We start from the raw sequence: 19,351 nt of genomic DNA, 5'->3' as shown, positions 1-19,351 counted from the left end.
TCTAATAAAACCATGCTTTTGTAGTTTACTATATTCGTTAATGTTTACATTCACTTCAGAATTCGAATAGTCCCTTCGTTCAAGGGTCGGGTGTAAAAGTAAGGAACACATGAAACAGAAACAGAAACCTTAAATGCCTGGAAACCCGTGTTGTGTGGTGTTGCTTGTAATAAACAGAATGTTTGATATTGGTCGAAATTCTTCGAAGTCGAAATCGTTGTGTCTTTGTTCATACTACCAAATATCTGGATGGATGATCGTGTTCGCTTGGAGCTAAATTAAAATCAAACCTAAAATATGATCGCTTAAGAGATTTAAGGTGCATAGTACGCATCCATACTTTCTCCTAGTAGGTAGTAGTACAATATCATTTTTGCACAACAGTACTGATGCTGGTGGCAGTTTGCGGGAATACAATGAGACGCATCTCTTAACGAATTGCCTGCGCACTTCACATGTTAACTGCCTTTCCGAGGCGCTTGTGGGTAAGTTCAGCCGCCGGCATAACGCTTCTGATCACTCCGGTATTGTCCGGGTTGGCGTAGATATCCGTGCACAGTTCATCTACCGGAATTTCCCGATCGGCCTTGGCCGCCTTCGTAGCGGAGTCCACTTCTCCGCGGATCTTCGACTCGATTTCCTTCAGCTCTTCGGTGGTGGCCAACTCATTGGTCAAGATCTTCTCCCGCAGGGACGTGATGGGATCACGCGTTTGGCGAACCTCGGCGATCTCATCACGGGAACGGTAGCTGGTTCCAGGATCGGACATAGAATGACCCGAGTACCGGTAGGTAGCCGTTTCCAGCAGGATCGGTCCCTTACCGCTGTTGCAGTGATCAATGGCGAACCTGGTTGCTTCGCGAACGGCCAACACGTCCATACCGTCGACCCAGATTCCGGGCACGGTATCTCCTCGGGTGTAGTAGTTGACGTTGGCCGAGGCACGTTCCGCGCTGGTTCCCATGCCGTAACCATTGTTCTCGCACACGAAAATGACCGGGGTGTTCCACAGCTTGGCCATATTGTAGACCTCGAACAACTGTCCCTGATTGGCCGCGCCATCACCGTAGGCCGCAATACAAACCCCATTCGTTCCCTTATACTTGGCAGCAAAGGCAATTCCCACTCCCAAAGGAACCTGAGCCCCCACGATTCCGTTTCCACCGTAGAAGTTATGCGAGTACATGTGCATACTGCCTCCCTTACCGCGAGCACATCCGCTCTGACGACCGGTTAGTTCAGCCAGCACTCCCTGAATCGAAACCCCCATCAGATAAGTCCACCCGTGGCAACGATAGGCCGTGATGCAGGAATCTTCCGGGCGCATCGCAGCACGCATACCCACGGCGCATGCTTCCTGTCCGGAGTACAGATGACAGAATCCGCGAATGATTTTCTCCTTGTACAGATTTCCGGCGGCCGTTTCCATCCGGCGGATTGCGTACATCTGGCTGTAGTACTTGAGGGCTTCATCCTTGGTGACGCTAACGCTAGTTGCCGGACCCTGGTCCAAGTTGTGCAGCTTGAAGGCCTAAATGGATTAGAGAAGAAAAGGTTTGGATTAAGTTACTGCTTCTAGCCAATTGGAAACACGTTGAGGCATGCTGCTATGTTACAAAGTGAAGTTCTACAATAATCAGCAATTTATAATTATTCTCATTTTTCGATTCTTGTGGATCAGCAATGATCATAACGTACAAGTTTCAAAAGTTCTTTTTTATCTAGTTTAGGCTTAGTATGCAAAAAGGCAAAAGCAGCACTTCAAATAACGCCTGGAAGGTTAAAAAAACGAAGACTGCACTGCACATTGATCAAGAAAATCAAACAAGAATGGAAAACAAAAAAAAAACTCCTAAAGGAATTGGGTTTAACTCTTGGAGGATTTCCATTAGGAATGTTTGGGAGAATTAAGAATAATCTGCAAAAAACTCCTGAAGGCATACCAGATTGATATGTTGATATCCTGGATGAGTCCCAGATCGAATCTTTGATGGAATTCCTGGTCAAATCCAGACGGAATTCCAGAAAAACAATCCTAGCAAGTATCCCCAAAAGAAATACGGAAGAAACGCTCACCAATCGAAATACTACTAAAAGAATCTTGGAAGGAATTTCTGAATGTACCCCGGGTAATCTGCGGAGAAAAGCTTGGACGAAATCTAGAAGAAATCATGAGAGGAACCCTAAAGTAACTGCTCGAGAAATTCTAGAAGAAGGTTCTGGAGAATTGGTGGATGAAGTTGATGGTGAAATCTTGAAAGAAGTTTTAGAAGGCATCTCGGAAAGATTTCCAAGCGACATCCAGGGGTAACCTAGAAAGAATTCCTATCGCGGAAGTTATGACTATAGAAATCCAGAAAAATAACTATAGGAAGGATCCTAGAAGGAGCTTTTGGATGAATCTTAGAAGGATTTCGTGGATGACAGAATTCTCGAAAAAATCTCTGAAGCAATTACCGAAAAAAATACTGGATGACTCGTAGAAGAAACTGTGGGTGGGAGAAACTGGTAAATGAACTTCTGTAGGAATCCTAGAAGAAATCCTCAAGAAGAGTAATTCAAGAAGGAATTCGTTGAGAAACCACAAGAGGAACTCCTTGAGGAATTCAAAACGAATTCCTAAAGGAATCACAAAAAGAGCCACTGAAGAAATCCGAGATGGTACCTCGGAAGAACTCCGCGAAGGAACTATTCTCTTTCCCTTGTTCGATTCGTCTAAGTTTCAGGACGTAGAGTCGTTTGGCTATGTTTTCAGTTGCTTTTTGTAGTCTACTTGTTGGGTCATTGGGAAGTACCTTGTAGGTAGAGTCATTAAGCAACTCCAGTATTTTGGTGTCGTCCTCTTGGAGCTTCATCCCAGCCATTTTCTTTCCCTTGTCCGATTCGTATAAGTTTCAGGTCGTAGAAGCTGTAACTGCCAAAATGTAAGCCTGCTAGCTACTCGGTACAGGCTCACTTCAAGCTACGGTAGTTATGCTGAAGCAGGGTCGCTTATACTAATTGTCGGTCACACTCAAACTATGTATCACAATCATGTTCATGGAGCGGGAGCAAGGAAAGGAACAAAAAACGATGTTACGTTGGAAAGGTAAACCACAGATTTCTCACAGACTAATTGCTCACAAGCCACACTATCTGCCCTTCAAACGCTAGCAAAACTAGCCGTTTTGATTTACCCAAAACTGAGAAAGCCAGCATTCCGAAATAATCGTTTATATTTTTAAGTTTAAGGCGATGTCCATAGAATCAAGAATCATTCAAATGTTGCATGAAAGTGTATCATTGAAACGAAATTGTACGCTCCTGTTCTGGAGTGATTCTAGAGCTGTTGTTGGTGGTTCTGCCTAGCGGCGGGGTGACGGAGTGCAGTTTCATCGGTGGATTTGCAGCTTTTCGGGCCAATTTGGTCGGAAATACGGCTGAAAAGTTTCGGCTGGTGGGCGTCATCGGAGTAAAAAGTTTCGAAAGGGAAGGGAGAAGTGCGAAAAGTGCCGGTGAAGAAGACGGCGTCGACGAAGGCGGAGACGCCTGGCCAGGGAATTGTTTTTTGGCGGGAAAGTGAGGGAGTACAGTGTCATCGGTGAATCTATGCTTTTTTGGCGAATCGGGTCGAAAAATATTACGGAAGTGTTTCGGCTGGTGAGCGTTATCGGAGCGAAATTGTAGAAAAGAAGAAGAGGGTGGCCAAAGGCTGGTAACGGATCGGTGCCGGGGAGGGGAGAAGTGCAAAAAGTGCTGGTGAAGAAGACGGTGTCGACGACGACGGCGGCGCGGCGCCTGACCGCGGGCCGAAGTGGTCGTACTACGGTGGGGAAGGGAAAAGTGAGAAGTAGACGAAGCTGGAAAAGTACCACTGTTAGCGAATCGTGAGGAGCGGGGGCTCCAGAAAAATCTACGGAGAAGAGCAGTGTGTGGGTAACATCGAGCAGCGTATTACGGTGGTGAAAATAGCAAGGCGCGCCCGCGCGTCGACGACGGCGTGGCCGAGAGAAGAGAAAAGAGAGTGGGTCGCCGTGGTGAATTCCACAGAAGCAAGTTTCGCTGGGGAAGTGACAAGTGTGGTAGCCGTGGTAGCGGTTAAAAGCGGAAAGGAGAAGAAAGAGTACGGTGTGGCACAACGGGAGAGAAGCCGCATTGCAAGCGATTGGTACTCGCTCTGGTGTGTGTGCGTGTGCAGAGGAAGCCGAATCGCTGCGCTGGCGGGAAAGCGATTGCGTTATATGGTGGTGGTGCCGACGAGTTTGGATTCGGTGAGTCGTTATTCTTCTTACTAAGTTTCACTGAAGGACATTGCGATTTTTGGTACTGACGATGACGAGGTTTTTAGATGAAACGAAACGAGGGTGGTTCCTTGAGGTTTTGAGAGAGGCTAAACAGAAAATATTGCGAAACGATCAGGATTCAAACGGACAAAATAGACTGAGTAGAATAATTTTAAATCAGATTGCTTGGAAAGTGGGGGGTATCAGTTTTAATTTGAGGGATGTAGACGAACTGCAAGATTGTATTTACTCCATAATTGATGTAGGGGAAGATGATTTAGAATGGTTCACACAACTCTATAGCGTTCATGGACTAGTAAGTGATATTTCAGCAACAGCAGATAATTGCATTTTGCTAGCGATTTCAAAGGTTCTCGAATGTGAGGTGAGAATATTTCAGGCAGCAAAAGAAGTAAAAGTTATCGAGGAAGGGAAGACAAATCGCTTTTTTGGAATACTGGAGTTTAACGTAAAAACAGACGGACAGATAGGAAATATCGACAGATTTGAAACAAATCAAGATTCGGACCAAGGATTAAATGGGCTCAACAGGATAGTGACACAAATAAGCAACAATAATACAGATCTGGAAAAAGGTTTATCAATAAGGAGGGATGAAAAGTGGTATACGGGAATAAGTAACTGGATTTTCGAGATTGAGAATACAATTATGGACGATGGTAAACTTCATAGTGCATTAGTGAGGAACGTTTTTCAGCAGATGGAAACTGGCAGATTAGAAGTGAGGGAGGTGGAAGAGATGATGGAATGGATTGATCAGTTTTTTGAAGAAAATGGAGCAAGGATCGATGAATTAGAGCCAAACATCAGTTGGAATAAGAAAGCATTACATGAAACGTGGAGATTAGTAAGTAAGTTGGCAGTACATCTTAACAGGGAAATAATAGTGTTCTTGATGAGTGGAGAGGAAGTCGTTTTAGGGGTTACCGAACGAAAGAAGAAACTTTTACCAATTATGCTAGTAGCTGAGATACAGGGAACATCAATCTGGTACCATACAGTCAAAAACTGCAGGCAAATTCAAACATGGAGTGCAGGAATGAGTATTGATCCAGCGATAGACTTTTTTGATACGAAGGCAGAGGAGGTGATTTATAATGTGGAGCTTGTGGGAAACGGTCGAAAAGCAGTTATCAAACAAATAGATGGAGATGGTAGTTGTTTGCTCAGATCCCTATTAGACCAACTAGGTAGAACTCATGATAAATACTACATGTCGGACTATAATATTCTTAAGCTAAGGAACAATATCGCTAGTTACATTGAGCACAATAGAGAGAGGTTTGAGGATTACTTATTCGAACATATTGAAGAGGCAGGTTCCTTTGAAAGAGCGATTGAAAGGATTAGGGAAAAGTCCTTTTGGCTGGGAGAAGAAACAATCTTAATTTTTGCTGAATTCTTTAAAAAACAGATTGAAGTTTACAGGAAAGAAGGCTTAAGGACAAGAATAGGTATCCGAATAAACAACGAACCAGCTTTGAAAATTTTCTATACAGGGTCTCACTATGATAGCATCATCGATATCCAGGCAGTAGCGGGAAAGGAAACAATCAATAATGCAGGGAACAAGAGGGAAGTAGAAAAGGATAACAACGTGTGGAATTACGATGGTTGTGGGGAGAGTATGGGATCAAGAGCAAAAGAAACAGAAAAAGTTGATGAAGGCTGGGATGATGATATCAGAATTGCAATTACAACAGTTACAACAAAGGATAGCGAAGTAGCGGCCAGAACAGAACCCATTAGGAGCACTGTAAAACCAACAGAATCGCAGCATTCAGATCACAATCAAGGGCAAAATCACACGACACAGTCTGTATACAAAAAGAAAGATTCAAGTAGTCCACAAACGATTGTTAATGTAAGTAGTAAGGAAAATAAGTCAGAATCAAAAGAACATGTGAAGAAGGTATTGAAACTAGTTAGTTGGAACGTCAAAGGTTGCAGAAATAAACAAAAAAGGGATGAGATTGATGAAATTCTGATGGCTAACGAAGTAGTGGTTGCTGCCCTACAGGAAGTTAACACAATAGGAGATGACATATACACTAGTAATTATGAATGGAAAGTCATGGAAAATCACGTAAACAAAACAAGAGGATTGGCAATTGTTGTAATGAAAAATCAAGGAATCAGGGTGTTACAAGTTAGGGAACGTATGAAAGGCATCATGTGGGTTAAACTAAGAATCAACGGGTCTAACTTGATAATAATAAACGTTCACGCTCCGAATAGTAATCAGAAAACATTTCTCAATAATGTCAATGAAATAGTGTCGAGAGAAAGGGATCGTAAATCATTGATTGTACTAGGGGATTTCAATGCACAGCTAGGCTCTGAAGACCTTCAACCAGATGATAGAGTATGGATAGGTTCCAACTTGGGTCACGAATTGTGCAACGAAAATGGAGAGCTCTTCAAATGTTTCTTACACCTTTCAAAACTTAAGAATGTATTAACTAAGATTGGAAAAAATGTAGAAATTACATGGACATCAAGGGATAAATCTAGCCAAATTGACCACATATTGGTTGCACAATTCACAAACTTCAAAGTCAGGTACGTCAAGGGCTTTTGGACAGATTTAAAAACAGATCACAAAATGATTGCGGTAGGATTAGTTTTCGGCAAAGTATCCAGAATCGTGAAAGGAAGTAAAGAGCCCACAAAACTTAACATCGACCTTCTTAAAATTCCAGAAAAGAAAAAAATGTTCAAGGAAACATTAAAGTCGATTCCAACAAAGACAAATGTTCAAACAGATTCAGTAGATAAATGTTATGAAGAACTAGCGAGCAGAATTAGAATAGCGGCTCATAAAACACTAAAAACAACAACAGTTCCCAACACGCCACGGAGAAGACAAGCTTTAGATAAGCTGAGAACAGCATTAAGGGTAGCAAAGAAGCATCCGGACATGATAAACTATAGATATAGGGTAGGTAACTGTAGACAAGAATATCAAAAAGCAGTCAAAGAACACCAAGAAAAAGAGATAACTAACTTTTTTAAGAATCTAAATGATTTTGATGCAGGGGTAAGGATCAGGAAAACATACAAATATTTGAAGGGTTTTGTGAGGCAAAAGAAACATAAAAAAGCTCTGATTAGTAACCGGGTATGGGATAATATTCTAAAATCGTGTGAAGGCCCCGAGGTTAAGTATTGCACTGAACAAGATTTTACACCGTTGCCGAACCCTCCTACAAAAGAGGAAATAGAGAGCATTTTGTTTTCAACATGTAACGGAAAGTCTCCAGGATCGGATAGAGTGGTTAGCGAGTATTTGAAGTCAGCTGATGAGGATACAGTAGGGAAGCTAGTAGAAATAATTCAGACAGTATACATACAAAATGAAATGCCAAAAGAATGGAAAAAATCAACCCAAATCCCGATACCGAAGAAGTCAGGAGCCTCAGAAGCAGAACATTTCAGGAGAATTTCATTATGCAATGTAGCTTACAAAATATATGCAAAATGGTTAGTCAAGCAATTGAATACGTATGCAGGGCCACCCGGTTTGCATCAAGCTGCGTTTACCGCAAATAGGTCTACTGACGATCATATATTCGTAGCTAGGCGAATGATGGAAGAACATTGGAACTCTGGAAAGGATTTATACATTCTAGCGTTAGATATTAGCAAAGCATTTGATAATGTCAAAATACAGTCCATAGGAGAGATACTAATTAAGTTAGGAGTGCCATCGAGGTTAGTTGATAGAGTTTTGAGTTGTGTTAAAGATGAAGTTACAAGAATCTTGTGGGAGAATCAATATTCAGGCGAGGTTAAAAGAGGAAGAGGAATAAAACAAGGATGCCCACTCTCCCCACTACTCTTCAATTACTTAATACAAGATGTCATGAAAAAGGTAGCCGAAGAAATCCCAGAACTAAAGTTGATGGATGTACACCTACTGATCCTACCATTGATTTTAGTATTCGCAGATGACATTCTCATAATAGCTAGATCGCAAGCGGAATTAGAAAAAATCCTAGAGCAGATAGAACTTCAGCTGGAAAAAGTAGGACTAGAAATCAATTGCGAAAAAAGTCAGGTTTTGATCAGGTATCCCAACGATAAAGCACAACACCCAAAAGAGATTGTATTAAATAATAAAATTTTTAAGGTTAGTGATAGCATAACTTATTTGGGAATTTGTCTGACAGCCACTCTTAACAGAAAATTAACTTGTAAGCAAAGATGTCTGAACACAGTTAAATCTTCTAGAATTATAACAGAATTTTGTAAGTCATTCAAACCAAGTTGGGAGCTGGGTAAATTGATGTACAAAACAGTAATAGGACCATCGTTATTGTATGGAACAAAAGTATCGGTATTAACAAAGAAAAGTAGGGTGTCAATAGCTAATTATGAAAAGTTAATTCTTAGAAACATTTACCAATATTGCAGAAAACCAAAGAACCTGAAATTCAACGCGAGAAAGTTATTAGACGGAAAAACTATAAACAGAAGAATTAGAGTAGGAAGAATAAGCTATTTTGGCCACGTGATGCGTAGAGAAAGGAACCACCCTCTCAAGTTAGCTTTTAAACTAAATCATAGGAAAAAGAAAGAGGGACGGCCCTCTCAGACATGGCTAAAATCATTAGAACAGGATTTTCTTAAATATGAAAACATGAATAGGGACAGCTTTGAAGAACTTTCGAAGGATAGGGAAAAACTGAAAAGTAAGTTAGATGAGATCTATAAAAAAGAGGATAGTGAAATTTCGGATGGGGAATCAGATGAGGATAGTAATGACAAAACATACAAGCATTGGAAAAGGAAAAGAAGGAATGAAACTTAGTGAGAGGGGTAGCGGCTCTCTGAAACCAGGTTTGAAGTACACCACCGTCGGTTTCAATCGGATTAATGTATTGGGAGGTAATAATACAATTTTGAAAGCATAAATACTAAGTAAAATCAATAAATGTCACAAAAGGTAAGATTGTCTTATATTTTTATGAACGTCAAGATAATGGTAAGTCTCTTCTACTTTAAATGTTATCATAGAAACATATTCCATAAATAAATATATTTAACAGGATGCCTGAGTGAAGTAATATGGAAGGGAAGAGTGGAATTGCCAACTTCTTATCTTCAACATATTGCGGAGCAAGGTAGAGTCCTTTCCCACTTATTGAGACATCCTTCTATATGGTGTGATGGCTGGATGAACAGCAGGCTTGAGGTCATAATCATTTTCTACATTGATGATTGAATAAAATCTGCAGTTCAGCTGGATCCACACATGTAGAGAGGACAGTCTATTGTCTAACGGCTGTGCCCTGCAACAATAAGTGGTTACCTTTACATACATACATACATGTCCATAGAATCAAGAATCAACTTCATCCACAAGTATCAAGTTATCGCCAATCTAAATGCCTTCCGCAAAGTGTTTCCAAAGGGTCATTTTATGTTGATCATACAATGAAAATGTAAGTTTTCATCGAGGGTTTGGGTACAGATTTTGACGGTTCCTTTAGATACAACGGATTCACCTCAACGGATCTACAGGAGGTGGCCAAAATGTTTGGGATAGGCTTTTTTTTGTCTCAGGGATCGTCCATAAATGACGTAGCTTTTTGGGGGAGAGGGTGGTGTTTGTGATTTTGTGACGAAGTGTGATGATAGGGGGGTAGGGGTTCATGATATGCTACGTAGCTTTCTATTAAGCTTTATTAAATTTTCACTTGCTTTAAGTATCATTATCCAGTAAAGAAAAAAATATACATATTGCATGTTCTGTTTTTTTTTCATCACATTAATGTTAATAACACAGCGCAACATTTTTTTGTTTCAAGAGCAAACTTATGTGTTTCCGAAGGATTTTTGGCCGCTGAATCCGAATCGCATATTTTGCCCTATAAATTGAGGTATAGCTCAAAATTGTGACGTGTTTGAGCAAATCTGAGCCCGAATTCGGATTCAGCGGCCCAAAATCCTTCGGAGACACATGAGTTTGCTCTTGAGACAGACAAAAAGTTAATTTTTGTTACGCTGTGTAACAAATAATGGAAATAAATGCCGGCTTCATTTCATAAGACGAGCAGCTATTGTACGCAACAACTGTATCTCAGAAAATGGGTTTGAAGTCCTGCATAAAGAATAATTAAGAATGAAGGAATAATGTGTATGAAAATCAATTTCGCTCAAATGCTTTCAACGAACAATAGTTTGCTGCTTGCTATAGGGTACTGCACGCTGCTAAGGAAAAAGTTTTTGGCATTATGACATTATTCCCGGAGTGCCTTAGGGAATCGCGCTACTTGGGCGGTGGCTTCTATATTCGTCTGTTTTCCACTATAACTCAGTCAATCTTGAACCAATTGACACAATTCTTGGAATGCGGGGAGATAGGTATAGTATCTACCCGTGTACAAAATTTCAAGTCAATCGGTTCAAAATTGACCGAGTTACAGTGGAAAACAGACGAAAATAACAGACGAAGAAAACCACCGCCCAAGTAGCGCGATACCCTATATAGTTTCTACAAAACTTCATTTAAGAATTCCTCCATAAATTTCTTAAGGAGCTCCTCTAGCAGGTATTACGTACAAAAGGCTGAATTACGAAAGGCTGAAATAACAAAAGGCTGAAACACAAAAGGCTGAAATTACAGAAGGCTGAATGCATCAAAAGGCTGAAATAACATAAAGCAGAAATAGTGATTCGACTAATTTTCAAACGCACCAGCCTAAAGACTAACCTCAACACTAACAACTCTGACTTAATAGATGTATCACTCCAGTTGGGAATAATTACATGCTTTCATTGATTTTACGATAAACATTTTAATTGAAAATTTGCTAGTTGGTTGTTTACCCAGCCGTGGAACTTGCATTCGTTTTGCTTGAGCTTGACCATCCTACCGTCCCCTAGTTCATAGCTGGCCAAACTAAGCCATTTTGGGGGAACATGTTCCAGTTACTATGTTCTGAATCGGAAAGCTTTACGACTGGTCATAATGATATGGATTATTGAACGCGATTTGGAGGAATCTCAAAAGGAATCCCTCAAGGAACTTCCAGAAGAATTTCAGAAGAAACTCCTGGAGGAATCTTGAAAGTAAATCATACAGAAATTCCAAAAAAATCCCGTTAGGAGTTCCTGGAGCAATTCTAGATGGAATTTTTAAAGGAATCTTGAATAAACTCATGGAAGAATTTCAGAAGGAAGTATTTGTAAAGTCTCAGAACAAACTCTCGGTTGAATTTCTAAAGCAATCACGGTCGAAATTATTGAAGGAATCCTGGAAGAAATTTCTGAAGGAATCCCGAAAATAACTTTTGGAGAATCCCGGAAGATATCCAGATAGAACTCCTGGTGAAACCTTAGAAAGAAAATCCTGAAGGAATTCCAAAAGGAGTGAATGGAGGGATGCCGGAAAAAGTTCATGGAGAAGTCCTGGGAAAAAATCCTGGATAAATAAATCCTCGAGGAATCCCAGAAGAATCCAGGAAGGAATTCCTGAAGGAATCCGAAAAAGAACTCCTGGAGGAATCCCAGAAGCAACTCCTGGAGGGTAGTTGAAAAAATCCCGGAGGGGTTTCCTACAGAGATCTCGGAATGAATATCTGAGTGAATTCCTGAAGGAAGCCAAGAAGGAATTCCTGGAGGAATCCCGAAAGGGACTTATTCAGGTAACCCAGAAAGAATTTCTGATGGAATTTAAAAAAATAATCCGTTTGAAATCCCTGAGGAGATGTCTTAAGAATCTGCTGATGAAACAGAGGAGAAGAAAACCTTGAAAGAACTCCCGAAGGAAACCATGGATAAACTTTTAGAAAAACCTTAGAAAAAAAAACTCCTGGAAAAATCCCAGAAGGAACTTTTAGTGGAATCGAAGCAGGAACTCCGGAGAAAGTTCTTGGAGGGATCTCTGAAGGAACCCCTGAAGGAATACAATAAGGAGGAAATCTCAAATGGAATCCCAATGGAAATGCTTGGAGAAATCCCAGAAGGAAGTGCTGGAGGAATTAAAAAGGGAGAAATTCTCAAAAATGGTAATCCTAAAAGAAACTCCTTGAGGAATTCCAGAATGAACTGCTGAAAGAATTTTAGAAGAAACTCCTCCAGGTTTCTTCAAATGTCGTGGTGAGTTTTATTTATTTTATCCCTAGTTTTATCCGTTAGTTGTGGGAGTGGATTGCTTTCATGCAAATAGAGCATTTCGTCGAAAATGCACGCGTAATAAGTAAATATTGACAGATTTCTTTCTGTGTTAGTGTGGAACTTAGCGGTTTGCTGTATCGCGGAAGCCATCGCTGGAAGAAAACGTCATGAAATTCAACGAAGCATCGAAAATTTTCAGTGAAAAAAGCAATATTGCATTCACCTCATATTCACCTCAAAAGAAGTTTATCTTTTTGAGGACGTTTTTTGCTCTAGGATGCTGAGATGTATTTTTTAGCAATTAGCACCAGCTTGCGTTTGCGTTGCGTTGCGTTGCGTTGTAACGGAGTAATTCGTAGATTGCATACTGAAAGTTGTCATGTTAAAACTTTAATACTCCTATTCTAATTGCTTATGGAATGCTATTTAGGAAGAAACAGCTATCCAATCAGAGGTTGAAGTAAAAAAGACATGAAAACTTCCATTGCCGGCCACGCCCATCTTCTCCGTTACGAGGAAAGGAAAGGATGTGATGATATGACACCTACTTTATGAAAGGCCAGCGACTCACCGGCGCCCCCATAGGTGTCAAGGAGTTGGATTTTTGGAATGGGTTGATTGAGGATTCACTATAAGCGAGTGATGCGGCAAGATTCAGATTGTGAAAGTGTATTTGAGTTGATCATGTAGATGTGTTGATGTGAGTGTAAGTGATTTTTAACACCAACGTTGGGAGTGACGTAGCTAAGAAATTGTGTCACTCCATGGGCCTTTTTGCTTCCGGGTTGGGGCACAGGCATTTGGACCATGTGTCCTGGCTAACAAGCCTAGGCTTAAGCGCCATTGATCGCTCTCTGAAACGATAAGAAACACGTTATGTGGATTGGAAGGGATAATAGGAAAGGGGTGATATCTATTTATCGAGATGCCAGCGACTCACCGACGCTCTCGTAAATAGAAAGGAGAAGGGATTTTGGTACGGGAAAGGTCGGGTATGATTAAGTTATGGGACTGGATTGTTATGAAATTAATTTAGTGTGGGTATTTTGAAATATACACAAAGAAGAACAACGCCTTGTTCAATTGGGACGGGATCACCAAGATAAGTCTCCTGCAACTACTTGACTTAAAAAGTATCCTACGAAAATTAGAATGCTAAATAATTTAAAAGGAAAATGATCGAAATGAAACTCATTATAAAACATTTTAATCGATGTTGATTTTCCTCCAGACAAAAGGCACCGCAAAATCGATTTTTGTGTATGAAAAATCACGGTTTTCAACTCCACGGATAATATATTCAAGAAGAAAAGCATGAAACGAGCTTACCAAATTAGGAGAAAATGACGATAATTCTTTGTTACGCTTATCCAACAGCAAATGTTCCCATTGGCTTGTTCTTCCGACGCAAATTCTTGGAGTTGACTGCAGCAGATAGATTGCGGCAAAGTATCCGGTATGGTTGTCCAATGAATCACTTCCACCGATCTTCTTCCACACAAAATGCTGCTTCTTTCCACCGCAACGCGCTCACCGTGAACGCACTCGACTCGATACACTTGCGCTGGATCGTGCACTGGGCCACTTCCGACACACTGGAAGGGCCATGCTTTGATTTTCACTCGCGTAAGTTCTGTCCCGGTGGCGTAGTGCTGAACAGATAACTAGAGGAATCGCGGTAGAAAATTTTCACCTTGTTTAGCAATTAGCACCAGCTTGCAGAAAAACATCAGACTAATTTTCATTACCAAATAGAGCATGATGTATTAAACACTTTTGCTGAAGACACAAATATTGTATACATTCAGAATATCAAGATATTTAGGCTACATATAACTTTTAATCCGAAATTTGAATACACACTAGCACCACCTACTGAGCTAATTTCGATTCAATTTATTTAGCATAAGATCACAGAGAACAGACATTTAAGCTCGAACAAAAATACGTCGTAATCGTGTGTAAAGGATTTAAGTGCACCTCAGCGCCACCAACGGAGACTGCCCCACATTTAAAGTCGATTTGACCCCACGATGGCAGTGTTCATCGTTAAAATACACTAGCCCACAAAGCGATACGAGCGCCAAACGGCTAAAAATGGCGAGCTCTGGAAACACAACAATGTAAGTGATGGGACGCTAGCGCCACGCAACAGGAGCATAACCACATACTCTGATATGACCGTTACAAAGTTTTACACAAGGCAGAACGCAAAGATAGACGTCTGTTCTCTGTGATAAGATTGTCTGTCAAACAATGTTGTTGAAGACAGCATTATTCTAGGATGTCATGATCAAAAGATACAACCATTCATGCCGTGGGGTCCAATGAACCCCAGGGATACAAAATCGCTCGGTTCAACTTTGACATAGAAAACAATGATATTTTAGCACAAATAAGTAATCGCGGTGTAGTTTGAAGGTACATACTGTAAAAATGGGGCCGATATGTCAATCCAAACTTTTTTGCGACCACTTCAAAGTGGCTCTGCGGTTCAATGGACCCTAGGTATCCATTACAGGGTTAAAAAAAGTTTCTGAGCCAACTGGGAATCGAACCAACCATTCTCAGCATGGTTTTGCTGATTTCACGTGCGCTTATCACATCGTCTGTATAAGCCTAAAGATTATTCTTCTCCAGTAATTTATTATGACATTAAGTTGTAGATTTTCTGCTTGGATTGCTTCAGGAATTACTGCCAGAATTCTTTCAGGAATTTATTCTTCTTCTTCTTTATGGCTCTACGTCCCCACTGGAACTTCGCCTGTCTCTCTTCAACTTAGTGTTCTTCGAGCACTTCCACAGTTATTAATTGAAGGGCTATCTTTGCCTGTCATTGCATGAAGTTGGATATTGTGAGGCAAGTACAATGATACACTATGCCCAGGAAGTCCGGAAAATTTTCCCGACTGGAACGGGAATCGAACCCGCTGTCTCCAGATTGGAGATCCGTAGCCTTAACCGCTAGGCTAATTGGAGACCCAGGGATTTATCCATTACGGAATTCGAGGTGGGATTCGTCCAGAAATTCTTGCTGCGATTCTTTCAAGAATCTTTGCTTCGTTTCTTGTAGGTATTTTTGCTGGTGTTTTTTCAAGGATTCCGCCAAAAATTCTTCCAGAAATTCTACCGGGGATTCTATATTGATCCATTTAGATGTTTCCCTCTAAAAAAATCCAGTCATTCCTCCTTTTCCTGAAAATTTCTATAAGAACCCTTTCAGATATTTCTCTTAGAATTGTTCATGCATTCTTACTATGATATCCCCAGCGATTCTTTCAGGAACTCCTGCTGAGGTTCCTCCAGAAATTCTTACTGGTATTTCTGCTAGACTTTCCGACCTACTGATGAATAAATCTAGCGACTTTCATAGGGATTTTTTCAAGAATTTCTCTTAGGATTCCTACAGGGACCCTTTTAGAAATTTCTTAAAATATGCCTTCAGTTTTCATCTATTTCATCCTCTATTGATTTTCCAGGGTTACCTCTTGGTATTCCTATACGAAAATCTCTTGGAAATGCTTAGAAAATTCGTTTTTAAATTCTTGTTGTAAATTCTCTTGGAATTATTGCTGGAATTTACAATCTCTTCCAGCTGTCATTCCTTCTGGAACTGATCCAGATATTTCCCCAGTATTTTATCAGGATTTGTCATAATTTTCATCTAATTTTCTAACACAATTTATTCCAAGATTGCAATAGGAATTCCTTCAATGATTTTTAAGGAAATGCTCCAAGAATTCCTCCAGGGATACCTCTAGCGATTTCAACGGAGATTGCAGTAGGGATTCTTTCAGAAATTACTGAGTCGTCGAGAAAATTGAAATTAGAATCGTTGAGAACATTTCTTAACAAATCCGATGAGTTTGACGGTTTTGCCTAATTGTTTGGGTATTGTTTCATAAAATACATTTATAATTTATCATCCCCCCTCCCCCCTTTACGATTCAACGGGCAAAGTGACAAAAGAAGAAAATGAGATTCGTTCCGGCCTAACAAAACGATACAATCAATGGGTAGTCGACAGTTGCTAAACAGATAAAAATAATGAGGATTAGTTTTGTAATGGTTTAAAGGATATGTCATGTAGATTTGTGTTATATGTCAGGTAAACATTCTGGGTTATTCTGAATTATATGACACATAATGGAAGTTTCCATGACATTTACATGATATTTCATGTGAACTTCTGGGACATCGCATACTCCAATTATGTGCATCACATATCACAGAATTTTACACTCTTTTTTGGATCTGTGTATGTACAATGATTCCCAAGCATTCAGTTGTGATGTTGTTCTGACAGTGTTTTAACAGTAATAGTAGTTTACGCAACAAGGTGCAGAATGACGATTTTTACAGCACGAGTCGTACAATTATCCAACGAGGCTTGCCGAGTTGGATAATTACGACGAGTGCTGGAAAAATCGAGTTCTGCACCGAGTTGCGTACAACGTTTTTTGTAATTTCATAAATTACCCTTAAGGATAGTTTTCAACAAAACTTTTTCATCAAACTGCACACTGATGTTCATAGCCAATGCTTAGGAAAATCTGATCATAATAGGTTAAACTGTGCAGTTGTCACAATTTTTCAAAACTGCGTCCAGAAAGCATGAAAAAGTTGACCAAAACTGGAAATAGTGCTGTAATGGTTCATTACGCAACGCAAATCAGTGCTGTAATGAACCATTACAGCACTGTTAATTTGGTGTGGGAAAGTAGGCCTGTTCCTGTCAGATTTGCGTGAGGTAGAACAGCCTATTACGATGAGAAATTGCAAAAAGCTTATTTCAAATCAAGAGTGTGAATTTCAGCCAATACATGTACAAGTACCCTCCTTTTCCATCCGGACGTTGGAACACCTAGGAACAATGGTAGGATATTTCTGGAGCTCGATTTGAATAGGTCGTATGTGCTTTTGTCGATTAAAAATTCGATCAGTTGGATTCACTTATTGTAGCGAAAACCGTTGAAATTGAACAAAGTTGATACATACAGCAGAATCCTCACAAAATAAACTTTCCGTTTCATCATTAAAAGTCTCAAAAATATCTTCCATATTGCTACAATAACTAAAATAAACTGATCGAATTTCATATCGACAAAAGCACATACGACCTATTTAAATCGAGCTCCAGATTTCTATCTATTGTAGACGTCGAGTTAGGAATGAAATGCTCTATGACGAACGAAACGATGTTTGAAAACGTAGCAGGCGCATATTCGCCTCGCTGATTAATGTTATCCAGTCAATAGATGTTAGAAAGGAGCGTGTTCATACCGCTATATTCGCTATATTCGATGTCAAAGTACGTCTTTGCTGGATCAATGTAGTCTCAGGATGATGCAATAGTAATTTCAACTTCTACCCAACTAACATTTTTGCTGTACTAGAGTGGAATAAACCACTCTTAAGCAAACTTGAGCTTAAGAAATTGTTATTCAGCTAGTTCTGTTTCACGGGTAAAGAAGAGTTTGGTTTCACTAGAAGTTCCAGCGCAGCTACCGAGTTACACTGAAGTTTTTTTACGCGGTACCGGTTTTTGAAAAAAACGCGGTTTTTTACGACGTTTTTTGAAATTACGCGGTACCATTACCGTCGTAAAAAAAACTTCAGTGTATAATTATTAAATCCAATGCACATGTGAAGATTGCTCGGACCACACCATGACTGACAACCTGTAGTTCATCTCTTCGCATCTTCGTAAGCAAGATGTGGATTTACTAAGCCACAATTTCACTGATTAATAAACAAAAATCCTAAAAATGAATTGTTTGTAACTATTACAGCAATTTTACCAGTATTTCAAAAACTGAGATATCTAGTTTATCATTAGAGACACGACAATAGTTGACTGAAAATAAATAAAATATGTACAACCAAAAGATTTCCAAAACACTCACTCTGGTTTCAAACGAAGCCTCCGTCGCATATCCGCATTGCTGCTGTGGCTGTGCCGCAAGAATTTTCTGCAAAGGAAAAACAAACAAACAGACATATTGATAAGCTCCGATCTGAGTAAATGGAATGAAAGCAGAAATAAAACCTAAAAGCGAAATGAATTCTAAAAATAAAACAACAAAATATTTAGAACACCTTGTCTGAAGTAACGTTTTCCACGGCAGCCACAGCTTGTGCCACCGGTTTCACTTTGGAACCGGCTTCCGTTCCGACGCGAAAAAGCGTCTTAACCCACTTGGAGAGTCCCATCCTCCGAAGTGTCCAAAACCAAAAAAAAATCCCTTCAATTCGTTTGACCTTGGTCGATTTGATAGGTTCGAGATAGCGGCTGGCGCTACTGGCAATAACCAAGGGCAATTCGACCCCCTCGAAAATCCACTGTTTTCGGTGCTTAACTTTGTTATGCAATCACTTTACGCGCTTGTCCATTCGCCTAGACGACGACAACGACGGTCGACTTTTTATTGGAAGCGAAAATATTCATAATCGGTCAGTCAGATCGTCATAATCGCGCGGAGATGGGAGAAACGTCGCCGGAAAATAATGCAAACACCTGAGATTAAGGGAGAAGCGACCTTTTCGATGGTCAGAACTGATGGAACTTACCACATTTCCAGCGAGGGCGCGCTGGGTGATGGATTTTACCACGTTTGAAAGCATCTTCGGACAGATAATACGGATAAACAAACAGATTGAAGGACGATAATTTTCTGTGGTCCGCGCACTTGGACGACACTGTCTGATGGATATTCTGCAAGAGACGACGATGATGGGCGACGTCACGATAGACGATTCTCTTCTGTCACTGCGGTTGTTTTGCGAATTTGCGGGGGAGGCGAAACGTCAAAGTGGTTCTCTCCGCTCTCGCAAGCTCTCACAGGTCCGAAATTCGAACATTGATGGTGCGCAGTCTGGCGGGCAGCACCGGAAGTAGTACGCACGTGGTCCGCTAAGTGCAATACGCCTCACGGCGGACGCTG

At 40.5% G+C, this 19,351-nt stretch overlaps 1 protein-coding gene across 2 annotated transcripts; it reads right to left on the bottom strand.

Annotated features, from left to right (window-relative positions):
• Positions 1–16: 16 nt before the first annotated feature.
• On the bottom strand, positions 17–19,178 carry LOC109412776 (pyruvate dehydrogenase E1 component subunit alpha type II, mitochondrial). Of its 2 annotated transcripts, none has more exons than XM_019686387.3 (3): positions 18,978–19,178; positions 18,314–18,379; positions 17–1,531 (listed from the first exon to the last, which is right to left on the bottom strand). In XM_019686387.3, the coding sequence occupies exons 1-3, from the start codon at positions 19,029–19,031 to the stop codon at positions 452–454; spliced, it is 1,200 nt and encodes a 399-aa protein (XP_019541932.3). In that variant the 5' UTR covers positions 19,032–19,178; the 3' UTR covers positions 17–451. The 2 variants fall into 2 exon arrangements, with proteins under 2 accessions (XP_019541932.3, XP_029721054.2); XM_029865194.2 differs by lacking the exon at positions 18,978–19,178 and adding an exon at positions 18,507–18,912.
• Between the last annotated feature and the right edge of the window lie 173 nt (positions 19,179–19,351).

The sequence above is a fragment of the Aedes albopictus genome, chromosome 3, assembly GCF_035046485.1.
Source record: "Aedes albopictus strain Foshan chromosome 3, AalbF5, whole genome shotgun sequence".
NCBI classification, from domain to species: Eukaryota; Metazoa; Arthropoda; class Insecta; order Diptera; family Culicidae; genus Aedes; species Aedes albopictus.
The sequence above is the reverse complement of the archived record's forward strand: the minus strand, read 5'-3'. Positions and strand labels throughout refer to the sequence as shown.